Source organism: Myotis yumanensis, unplaced genomic scaffold, assembly GCF_028538775.1.
Source record: "Myotis yumanensis isolate MYYU_CA2020_CCGP unplaced genomic scaffold, mMyoYum1.0.hap1 SCAF_11, whole genome shotgun sequence".
In the NCBI taxonomy this organism is placed as follows: Eukaryota; Metazoa; Chordata; class Mammalia; order Chiroptera; family Vespertilionidae; genus Myotis; species Myotis yumanensis.
This window is the reverse complement of record NW_027223762.1, coordinates 35,896,208-35,909,196: the sequence shown is the minus strand read 5'-3', so window position 1 is coordinate 35,909,196 and position 12,989 is coordinate 35,896,208. Positions and strand designations below refer to the sequence as shown.

The 12,989-nt window shown below is 34.0% G+C and overlaps 1 protein-coding gene across 8 annotated transcripts in view; it reads right to left on the bottom strand.

Moving 5' to 3' along the window:
• Positions 1-247: 247 nt before the first annotated feature.
• EHBP1 (EH domain binding protein 1) overlaps positions 248-12,989 on the bottom strand; it is a 310,727-nt gene continuing 297,985 nt past the window's right edge. For all 8 annotated transcript variants that reach the window (XM_070429315.1, XM_070429313.1, XM_070429318.1 and 5 more), the window contains 4 exons: positions 8,843-8,942; positions 7,648-7,721; positions 1,372-1,486; positions 248-1,166 (listed from right to left, as the gene is read on the bottom strand). In XM_070429315.1, the coding sequence (XP_070285416.1) occupies positions 1,076-1,166; positions 1,372-1,486; positions 7,648-7,721; positions 8,843-8,942 (380 nt within the window). In that variant the 3' untranslated portion in view covers positions 248-1,075. The remainder of the gene's footprint in view (positions 1,167-1,371; positions 1,487-7,647; positions 7,722-8,842; positions 8,943-12,989) is intronic.

The following is a 12,989-nucleotide window of genomic DNA, read 5'->3' as shown; positions in this document are numbered from 1 at the left end:
TATCCTTGCCCTGTGTTCAGAAGGACCATTTTTTTTCCACATGAAGTCTTACAGATACACAAGCTTCTCTTCAAACCAGTGTTATTCTCATTGCAAGGAAGTAGCAGAGTGTTTAAGGTAAGAAAGTTTCTGCTTTTATTGAAAATTTATATATGACTTCAATATTGTAATAAATAAACATAACCATTTTCACACAAAAAAATGACAATGCTATGCTAGAGAAGAAAATATTAATTGGGAGACTTACTCATAGTGGCAAGACAGACTTTTTATCAATACAGAATAAATATTAACAGCATTCTTGAGCCAATGTTGAGAGCTAACAAAATGTAGGAACCAAGCTAGATGTAATAAATAATTATCCAGAGAAAAAGATGGCGCATTCTCAGAAGATAAGAGCTCTTTGTAAACTGATGCATGTCAATTAGTCCCATCCTCAAAGCTCACCTTTAAATCACAGGACTAGTCTCAGGGCTATGTTAAAGGGCCGTCCTCTGAGGAGAGGAGAGGAAAGGAACTCTATTATCCTTACAGTGAAATGCAAAACAACTGCAGAAAATCCCACTGGTAAATAGAACAGTTTAATAAGTAAATTGAATATGATCTAACTATAAAATTTAGGTAACAGAGTCAGGGTTACATATGGCAGGACTGGAAAAAATCATTCATGACATTTTTCTTATTCCCCTCTGACCCCCTCCCACCATCATTATGCTATTAACAACAAAAAATGTTTTAAAATTTCTCTCATCAAAAAATGAGGGAAGGGTGTTCTTTTCTTTCTTCTTTGAACAGTTTCTCGAACACTCCCAATACCAATCATTCACAAGGTATCTGTGCAAATCTATTTCACATGATTTCAAGGAAATGATTAACTCACACAAAAATCCTTACACAAAGCTATGTTGGAGCTCTGTATATTTAATCTGGAAAGGAGGGAGGAAAAGGGGTGGTGGTGGTAGCAAAGAAGTACAATCCAGCCAAATGAAATGTTAAGTTTTAAATCAACAACGAGTCTGACTTTCTGGTCTGTGGAACCGAGACTAAAATTTTGGGATATAGTCTGGTCCAGTTGCTACTGAAGAACACATTTCTCTTCTTTCTTGGCCATCTTGCCTTTGTTTTGCTCCAGAGTTCGCTCCAAATGCTCATCTTCTTCTTCGGCCCTGGAAGTCAAACAGGAAACGAAATGATTTTTCTTCGTGGAGGACAGAGCAGCACGCCCCTCTTCCCAAGGCCCAGCGGGTGCAGATATCTCGGGGCCAGTGGGAGGCTGTCCGGCCCACCCGAGACCTCTGGACTGAAGTTTCAGAAAACTTCTCGGACCCTCAGCAGGCGCAGAGCCTCCACCCAATCCCACCGCACACTCACTGCTTTTCTTGTGCATCCAGGTCCCTGACGAGCGCGTCACGCTTGTTCACCAGGGCCACCAGCTCATCCAGCAGGAGTTGCTCGCGTCGCTTCTGGGCCTCAGTCTTCTGCCAGTCTGCAGACAAGGAGGCTCGTTATCCACCCGCAGGACCCCTGCACACTCTCCCTCCCCTTCCCGCCTTTTCCAGTTTCCTTGTATTTCTCCACAAACCATATTATAGAACTACTAGTTCGTGTTTTGTAGGGAGTTTGGCCATCGAGATAACGACTTCACCCCTAAAGCCCTGCTTTCTAAAATTTCCCGCAGGTGAAGATGGCTAGGGCCGGGCTGGAACCTGAAAAAGAGACCAGGTGTGAGCCGGTGGCCAGCCGAAGGTGCACACCCGATTTAGCCAAAGTGGGGGAGGGGGAGCTGGAGGCCCCGAAGAGGCCCGCGCGAGGCTAGGTGGTGGGGGATGTGGGTAAATGAGGGGGCGGGAAGCAGAGATGGGCGATAAAATCATTCTGAAAAGGCTAGAGAATCAGCCTGAGAACCTATCCTCCTCCCCCGCCCCCATCCTCACCCCATACAGCCTATTCTTCACTAATTTCCTCTTCGCTCTATTTTAGCAGTTGGATGTATTTCACACTGGGCGCCATATGCTTCACAATAACTTTAAAAGTAGTGAATCGGCTAATTAGCATTTTTCTTTGAAGTAAAAAATAAATTTGCTCTGCAATATTACACTGCAGCTCTCGATCGCATCACAGCCAGTTTTCTTTTGGAGAGGTTGGCTGGGTGATTTCAAATCAAAGCACTTTTGCAAAGGAAAAATTACATACTTCTTTTTGAAACCCCATGTTAAAGGTTGGAAAATCCGATGAGCAGTGTTCTTTACATGGGTAGGGCAGTTTTTTGAAGGTTTTAAGTCCCAATAATATATTTCCAAATCTTTGCTGGTCTGATTATTTTCTTAAGATGAGCAGCAGTTTGGTTTGATAAAAACAGAACCTAATCGAACATTTAAAGCACTTTTGTAACCAAAGCCAACAGCTCTCTGGCCAGACTGTAAGGGCTTGTAGCTGTCAATCAATCCCCAGTCTACCCCGCCTCCCTCATTAGGAAGGTAAACAATGAAAAGAAGAAGTAGATGATGAGGCAGATAGCAGAACAAATGAGGACCTAGAGGGAAACAGGACACCAGCTTAAAAACAAAACAAAACAAAAAAAAACAACCGTGGCCACTGACTCAAGCAGCCCCTCCCCCAGCAAATGCACTTTCCAAAAAACAGAGAGAAGTGCAATCCTTTTGGGTTTCTCTTCTCTCTCCATTGCCCTGGGCAATCATGTTAAAACTCACATGGCTGGTGCTTATTCAGATAAACCTAACAATGCACACCGCTGGTTACCATGTGAATCTTCACAAACCACACAAGAATGTGCTGGTTCAAATCCCCCCCGACCCCCTCCAAAGCAAAATTTATTCAAGACAGCAAACTGCTCAGCAGCTTTATGAAAGCAAATGGTGCTAGAGGGAATTCTATCCTGTATTTACAAATTAAAAATTAGATACATCATCATGCAATAAAGGTTAGAATAGCAGCAAGAAGCTAGAATGGTTTATTTAATTTTATCATTATTCCTTTCATTATAAGCTCAAATACATACATACAAATATATAAAACATACCATATACTAATAATCCACATCCGATACAAAACATCACACAAATAAATGGTCACAACGCATTCTCATTAAAAAAGAAATAAAATATTCTATAACATGAAGAGGAATAAATTATTACTATGAAAAGGTTTTTTTCTAAATGTAAGAATTTAAAAATAATAATGAAACAGCAAGACTGAAAAAAAGCCATATTTTATCATAATTTTATTCTTTGAATTAAAATGCTGAGTTTCAGGAATGCTGGACAATTTTCTAATCTGGGTCTTGTTCTTAATCAGTCTCATTCTACATAGTAGATATTTTAATAGAGCTCTCCAGGGTGCAAGATCTTAAAGTTCATCTAATCTAATTTCAGGTAACTGTAGTTCTAGAAATATTAACTCAGAGAAAAACCCAGTAAATTTGTAAAAGATTTGTAACTAAATTTTATAATTATTAAGATTACTAGTTTTGATGAATAGTAATTTTTCCATTCCAACCTGAAGAAATCATGTTGATTATAAGCTTTAGTTTATAATCCTTACTTCCAAAACATTTTGATATAACTGGGAAATTTTCTCTGCCATACACTTAAAAAGTATAACTAAATTGAAACGTACATTTTTTAAAATAAAATTTTTTTTTAAAAAAACAGACATTGAATTATCCCTTCTCTGCATTTGACCAGTCACCTTTAAGGCTTTAATTAATAATTAGAAATATCAAGTTTTCTTTAATTTTTAAAAAACAAGGCTTTAACAATATGCATGAGAGAAAACTTTTTAACACCTGATATATTGAAATTTTTTTAAAATCTTAACTTTTCCAAGCTGAATTTCCCGTAACTGTAACAAAAACATTTTAAAATTATGAATATTTAGGTAATTTTCATCATTTCACAGTCAAATTTAACCGATATTAGAATTTAAATTGTAGAGCAAATAGCTATCTATGTATAGTGAGTACATTTTACAGTAGCAAACTATTTTTACTTCGTACTTGCTTTTCATAGGAGTAAATTTATACACACACATATGTATCTGAATGCTAGCTTGAGAAATTAAACTATTTTGATGATGTAAAAAAAATTAATACATTTAAAACTGATCAAAATTCACATCTGTATGTGCAAGTCTAAATTTAAAAATTAAAAAAATCCCTTTAAAATAGCTTCTCCCAGACATGTTATGTTTTAAAAACCTGTATGTAAGTTTATGTGTTACCTGTTATACATTTTAAGAAAGGATTATTCACCTATAGCTCCACTCACAGCTAGCTGGCGAGGTGACTTTGGCTTGGACAGACTACAATGTGGGTTCTGATTAATTTAAAGATTCCAGTGTACCTTTGCTACAAGCCATACTTTTGCAACAAATAGGATTAAGTTTTGATGCTGCATTTGAGCCAAATTGTTGAAATAAAGAGATTCTGTTTATGTTCATGTGCACTGAGCTGTTTTGTTAATTTGAAAAAAACTCTTTTTTATATATAGGGTCAATTATTTATTCCCTGATTCAGTTTATTTGCTGAAGTTGATAATTACCTTGGAAAAAAGGCAAAAGAAATACCTATAAACACTTTAACAGAAAGGACCTACAGTTGCTTAGTAAACCTTCCACCTTGCCACTATAAATAAGCCTGGCACTTTGATGAAAATTAACACTAGTTTTGTAAAGAGCACATTGGGGGATTGCAGTCAAGTCTTATCTTTAGTTCCAGTCAACTAGCAATCCTGAAAGAGTTTGCATCATCATCAGAGCAGGCCATTTGATAGGATTCTACCTCTGTACCTAATCAATCTATGGAAGACTGTGGCTGTGCTGTGCAACAAAGCTAAAATAGATTTACAAATGGGGTTTTAGGGGATAAGCTCCTCCACAGGATTACATATTGATTTTAAATATAAAAAGCTTATCATATAAACCATAACTACAAAAATAGTGAACCTATGCATAAATCCCTTTAGAAGAGCACCCACTTCAAACTCTAAGCCAAGAATAAATCAAGATGTACAAAATCCTAGAGAAGATCCATTTCTTGTGCAGAAAATGAACACACCACTTTCTAAAAGCCCACCCCAATGTGTGCAGAAATGAATTTACCTTTCCTGAGGGGGCATTAAGTAATCTGGAACAAAAAAAACTATAGGAAAAGTATCTGAATGATGTTTGCTAGCTTAGGGGATCCTATAACTTAGCTCAGTAGAGTGAAACTCCTGCTATGAAAAAAAACTTAAGGAAAAAAAAGGTAAAACACAGACCAGAGTGATTATGGATTTTCAGAAGAATGGATATGTTGAATGTTATTATTTTGCTCTCAAACCAAGCTGTTAATATTTTGTTCCGTGTGCTGTGACTATTAATATTCCGTGCTCTTCTCCTGGTGAATGGTTTCAGCAGCAGATTTATTTGAAAATATTTTAGTTTATTTATTACAAAAACCATCATATGGCCACTAAGTAAATTTTAAAAGAGATGGGCAAGAACAAAGCAAAGCAAAACAAAACCAACTAATGCTGCCTGTTAGTGTGTCTTTCTGTGGTGTTTTAATACTCCAAAAGGTTACTGACCTAATCACATGTATGTCCATTCTAAGGGTTGGCTCAGAGGACACAGTCTTCACAGAACTGATTATCAGGACTGTCAGTACCTCTCCAGGACAGCTCAACCCTAGTACTGCCCAGGCTAGTGCAACAGGCCTCTCTAAGAAAGGGTCTCTATTGGTAATCAACAGGCTGCTTCTTTCTTCAAGTCTCTTTTTTCCCCTCAACCAGCAACAGAAACTTGTTGAGAGATTTGAGGCACAACCACATATGGGACAATTATATTATTTTTAAAGAAATCAAAATCGTTTGAAAAAAAAATTACCTTTTCCCCCTCTTAAAAATATATGGCTTTCTACCGGTCTTCCGTGTGTATAAGAGCAGGCAGAAAAAAATGTAAGATTATTTAAGATTGTATGTCTCGTATGTAGGGACAGGACTGCTGATGAAATGGGATCTTTTATATGTGTCATGGCCCTCCTTTTAAGATGGTATATGGTAATAATACTGGTTTTGGGATAGAAGCAATATCTGCCTTAAAAGTCCACTGTATTGTATCAAGTTATGTTTTAGGGATGATTTAATTATTATACATGAAAGAGTGGGCAAATTCTTAATACTCTGTATTGAGTGTAATGTATAATGAATCTATAGAGAATAAACTGAATAATGAGTTATATATTATATACTACATATACATACATTTTAAATTGCACATATAAAATACATACCATACCATGTAAACATATCTGCAGTAACTACCTTTCACTAACTATTTAGCTTTCCAATTTCTTAAAAATTATACAATTACAAAAATTATATCCAGAGGAAAAATATCATTTAATATACTTCTATTTTTTATTTCAATGATAAGTTTCAAAGAACTTCTTAAATATTTTGACAAATTTTATTCAGATAGATAATCATTATGCTTGCTATTAAACACACGATTTTCATTATCAGTGGTATAATTTGATACATTTGGATAGCTACTTGAAGGAAATTAGCTATCTGAAACCTTTTAAAATCAGTCTGATTTCTAATGAGGATGTATAAATATTGTTAGTCATATTTATCAAATGAGATAATGTACATAAAAGTAAAAATAAAACTTCTATAATTTTAAAATATGCTATTTAGATAAATAGCATGTATTTTATCTAATAACAGTGTTAATTAAAATATTTTAAAAATGTTTTCACTTGCCTTCCCCCTTACAACCTTAAACTTCTAGTTTTTAAACTAATTAGAATTGACTTATTATGGATCAGGTACCTTATCAGGTAAAGAAGGAAATTACCATGGACAGTCAATGGGTTAAGAGGTCAATATAGAATAGGAAAATCAATTTGCATTGATTAGACAAAAGGTCCATTTTACAGAGCCCAAAGGATTAGCTTTTAAGCAGACAGACATCTTTAACTATGAGACATTTTCAAATAATAAGTATAAAGAGAACAGCATTTTAAAACACCTAATTATTTTTAAAAAATCATATATAGTAAATGCCATAGTTAAGATAGCCAATGTTTACTGATATTATGAACTATGCTTAGGATTACTACATAATTCATTTAAAAGCTTTATGAAAAGTATGAAAGTGTTTCATTTATCTCTTATGCCAATCTTTGCCTGAATAATCGCTTAATAGGAGCTATAGTAGACTGACAGTGACATATTTCAGTGTTGACATCAATTAAATATTAAGGTAAAATTTAGATTTGAAATGTGAAAAATCAAAATGGTAAATCTTACCCAAACCTCTCCAGTGTAAACAACTTTAAATTGCACATAAAATGTAATTAAATCATTTAACTCCTTATATTTTCCATTTTATTGACATTTAAGCTTACTGACAAAACTTAAGAAAATCGTGTGTTTAATAGCTAGCATAACGACTATCTGAATTACTAGTAAGGTCCTTAGGTTTTATATGACTAATGCTTTTTGATGCTAAGGCATTTATTTGCAAATTCTGTAGGTCCCTAGTCAGATCACACCTAGGGAGACAAGAAGTGTATTATACTCTTTAAATCTCTCTTGACAATTGACACCTCACATACCTCCACTCCACCATAGCATTTCTTACCTTCAATGGCTAGCATTGCCCGCAATTCCCGATTCAGCAGCTCATACCTTCGTTCTAAGTCATGTTCTTTTTCCCTAGGCAAGTTGCAAAAGTTCATCAATATGCTAATTACTAAATCATTAAACACTTTAAAGAACCTTTAGGTTACATTGATTTTAGGAGTCATAACTGACTTTTCTCTTTAACTTTAAGCTACTCCAAACAAATGATACACAAACCTAAAACCTTCCTCAGGTTGAATATTTACTAATGCTGTTATTTTTCTTCCTCAATTTTGAACTGCACAGAGGTATATTTTAATCTGAAAATAAATAGTCTCATTCTTCAATGCTTCTTGTACTAAGTGCCAGATATAAGGCTATTTTGTCTATTTTGTCAAAGAGTTTTCATAGTTCACAACAAACATGCTTTTGTCTAGAACTCCGTATGAAAAGAACACAGAAACATGGCAGCACTACAAGTGCAAATTTAATATGGACACGGTTATAAATCTAGGATTGGTTAACTTTTGTGCTTCTTTATAATTCTTTTATCAAGTTCGGGCATAACAGAAATGACAGAAATAGCTGTTTACACTAAAATAAAACATGTAAGCCTGTTTCTTCCCACACTAGGTGGCATAATATAAGAACACTGCTAGTTAGCAAAAAGGAACAAACATTAGGTCCTATAGTAAATTAAATGCTAAAGACTAAGAATGCTTACATTTGGTTTAGTCTACATTTTACTGTAATTCTTGCAATTATAAAAAGGTCACTTCTCTGTAACTCATTAATCTTTTATCCCAAAATTTAGGGTAACATCATCTGTAGAAGACAAAGGTACTTTTGTTCTTACTAAGAGTTACTTTAATTTTTAACTTAGAATCTGATGTTAAATACATTTCAATTTATTTATAGGTACACCAAGTCTTTTTATACACAATGCTTTATTTCTTATACACAAATATTGTTTATATTCATTGGCTTTCTGTATAGCAAACATATTTTCAGTATCTAGCACTCTATTTTTTAAATTCTTACTGTTCAGATAAAAACTGGTTATACACTATTTTTTTATTTTTATATAAAATAGACTTTAATCTCTAAGGAAAGAAAAAGTTAAGTCTAATAAATATGAAACCCTAAGAAACCAGTAACCAAAAGCCTAAGATCCACTGATGTTGCAGGAAAAACAAGCAGTTATGAGTACTTACAGGAGAGAGAGCTGGTTCATTCTCCTTATTAAGGCATTTTTCTTATTAACTAACATAAACCATTCCTGCATCATAGCTTCTTCTTCTTCGGTGTTTCTTCCTATAATTCAGGAAGAGTTATTTCTTGTTATATGACATTTGCAGGCTGATAACTGTTTAGCACAAGTGTTGTTTTTTCCTAATATAAAAACATTTTAGTTACCCCGATAGTTCAAATTAAACAGTTTATAACAACATAAGATTAAAGTCCAAGGCCTGAAAAAAGAAATTGATATTTAAAATTTCATAATCTTCTAAAATTCAATCTTCTAGAGCTGTCATTATTCAGCATGTCAAAATATACAGCCCTCCTGAACATATCTACAGATCATACTAACACTAACACTAACACAGTGTTAGTGTTAAAAGAAAAGTGTTCCAACTTTTAAATCCTCCCCAGAGGCTGATTTGTTATTATAGTTCAATGAGGAACTCATGGCGCTGACAGACATATGGTCATGATAAAGAAAAAATATTAAAAAATCATTATGAGAATTACAAGACTAGCAGGAAGATCAGAGAAGTCCAGAGATTTTGTGAAAGCTTCCACTTGTAACAACTTGTTGTTTTTTCTTCTTTTTCTCCCCCAAAGTAAACTAAGACATACGTGCATATACCATTCTGGAAGTTATCATCCCTAATAGGGTAAACACTTGCAAATTATTTTAAATGACCAAGTTACAAAAAATGCCTATAGCTATCTGTGAAAAAACACATTATAATGAACATAATAATGTCAGTAAATCAGAAAACATTTGAATGGAGCGATGGTCTAACATTTTAGATTATAAACTTACTAATTGCACATTTCAAATTCACTTTTCCTAATATCCATTCCATCATCTACACTACTGCCCCCCAAAGGCCACTGTATCAAGGATTATAATATACAGTATGTATTTGATATTATTCATGTAGAAGTAGTCCACAATCATACTTAAAAATTTGCCCTAGCTGGTTTGGCTAAGTGGATAGAGGATTGGTCTGCAGACTGAAGGGTCCCAGGTTCGATTCTGGTCTGTGGGCTCGATCCCCAGTAGGGGGCGTGCAGGAGGCAGCCGATCAATGATTCTCTCATCACTGATGTTTCTATCTCTCTCCCCCACTCCCTTCCTCTCTGAAATCAATAAACATATATTAACAAAAGTTAAATATCCCAGCTAAGATTCAATATTCCAGTTAATTCCCTAAATTTTATTTTCTTTGTGAGCAAGATATTTTCTTTTAACTTTCAAATACATTTAAAACATTTAAACAGTACAGAGGTATAACTGAGTAAAAAGTCAAGTCCTCTTTCACCAATCCCACCCCAACTCCCTTCCCCAGAAGTAAGTACTATTAAGGTTTAGCATGTCTCCTTCCAGAACACAGAGATAGCTGTCTATCACACACGAATATACCTCATCTATATAGATTCATACAGGTTTTTCTGTAATATAAGTGAGATCATATCATACCGGGGTGGGCAAAAGTAGGCTTACAGTTATGAGTACATGAAACAGGTTTATTCTTGTATTATTATTAATTATTGTAGTACTTATTATTATTAACCTACTTGTGTCCACCCCTGTATATTACCCAGTGATGTACTGTTGTCATATTGCTTGAAGATCTACTTCATTCTTTTAAATACTTAAATAAATTATGAATGTACCATTTAATTAACTATTTCTACATTGATATAAATTTGAAGAAAAATTTAGAATGAAAATAGAGTATAAAGAACTGTTCTGTGTGCAAAAGATTAAACATATACTTCAGAGCATCCCTGTGAAATAGGTATCTGTTGTTCATCATTAGGGAAAACAGTGAGGATATATGTCTTCATTAAATGCTGTTAAAACTTTATGGTAGGGAGCAGACAGGATAGATTCTTTTAGAGTATGAACAAAAGTCTTTATTGTTTTACAGTATTTTTAATCTCTCCTTTAGGGTAGCTGGTTTTGTATTCACTTTAGACCATGTGATGTCTTGACACTAGTCATGTGATATAGGCTGTGATAGGAACAAATCCCTGGGTAGCAACAAAAGAAGAAAGAGTAAAAAGAAAAAGCTGGGGAAAAGCTTGCAATTTGGAAAAAGGCCAATTGTACCCTGGTGAAGGCCTTTTTGATCATTGAAATCACACATGTGTGCAATATTAATAGGTGCAGTTACTATGATATTTTATTTTCTGATGAAAGACTTAATTCTTGTGTTTATAACCTAAGTAGCTTCTAAAAATACAGACATTAAAAGTTTGTTTTGAGTTTAACTTAACTTATAATTGAGGCTTTCAGGGAATACTAGAAGCAACTAGCCTACTCTTAAATTAGCATCATTTTCTTCAATGGAAGACTGCTTCCTTGACAGTAACAATATTGATGTGGTCTTATGTTATTTTCAGTTTAACTCATGCCTGGGTAAGGATAAAATCCCTCTCCCCTAATTGTTAGGAAATAACTAATAATACAGAGTTTTATGTTTCAAAAGTAAGTAAGCCTAACAATAATATGTAAAGACACATTTCACATTGTGACACAGATTATATGAATTAACTGAAAAAACATATTTAAGGTTAAATCAATTATGTACCACAAATTCCTTATCTGAGATTGTACACAATGATGGAAATCTATACTTAGCATGGCAATAAAAAAATTAAATTTTCTTCTAACACATCATTACACTATTGTTTTCAGGGATTTAAAATTTTTTAAATTCAAAAAGCTTTTAAAAGCCAGTAAGTTGAACCATTACAAATTAATCCTGACTTTAATAACTGGTTAAAGACCCCTTTAGCTTTATAAGTAACAAAAAATATTAAAGCCTGTGATCACAGTGAGCTTTTCTCATTTCTCCTCTAACCATTTGTTATTTAATCCAATACTAGTAATCCAATTTGTCCATCAGACTTTTAAAGGGCAGAATGCAACTTCCTCAGCTTAGACACTTTTCAAAGTACAATATATTTTTCAAATGAATGCTGGATGTTTCATTTTTCCCAACTGTTCCTAGCTCTAATGCATGAGGAAAAAAAGAACAAGATGAACATTGTTCATACTGATTAAGTAAGAGCTCATTAAAGAGCTGTCAGTGCGGTACTTTGAATATGCATGAAGCATATAATCAGATCTAGTACCGTCACTAGAGGAGAATACGGTAAGTACAAAGGATTGATTTAATTACTTAGAGTGGGCTGTGGTGGTAAAGCAGTCTTGTTAGTGCAAAAAAGAAAAAGAGGCTGTATTCTGGCACTGTTAGAAAAAAAAGGCAGTTTTAGCTTCTGCCACAATACATAATCTCAGAATAAAGCACTTTACATTGTAGCTTAGAATGAAGACTGTCATTATTTTATAAAATGGCCATAAATAATTTTTTCTTGTTTAACCTTACCTGGTTAACTACTTCTATTTCGAAATTATTTTTGATTTGTACTTACCAGCTACATTTTTGTCACGTTAAGAGTCAGACACTGATACTTTTTTAAATTTAATTTTTTTTAAATTTCAGGAACTGAAAGATTTAATATGTATTAAACTGAAAAATTTAATACATACTATAAGGACCATTTTGAAATTTTAAAAAAATCAAAATACTACAGTTCAGTATACAGTTACTAAAATGTGAAACCATGGCTGAGTTGTTATACTTATTTTAAAACATAGCCTCATGTTTATTATACAACCAATAAAAACATCCCCATAACATTTAAAATTATAGACTAGCCCTAGCTGGTTTGGCTGATAGTGTCGGCCTGCAGACTGAAGGGTCCCAGGTTCGATTCTGGTCAAGGGCTCATGCCTGTGTTGTGGGCTCAATCTCCAATAGGGGGTGTGCAGGAGGCAGCTGATCAATGATTCTCTCTCATCACTGATGTTTCTATCTCTCTCTCCCTCTCCCTTCCTCTCTGAAATCAATAAAATACATATATTTTTAAAAGTATAGACTAATACAAACTCTGGTAATACTTTTTTCTACTTTGTTTTCTTAAAGACTTCTGTTTTTTATTTTGCCTCCAGAAATGCAACGTCTTTTCTGACATTACAATGTCTTAAATTAATATCAGTTTTTTCTCTTAATCAATTATTGTGGCTGGAGTATAATTTGTATAAATTTATAAACAATC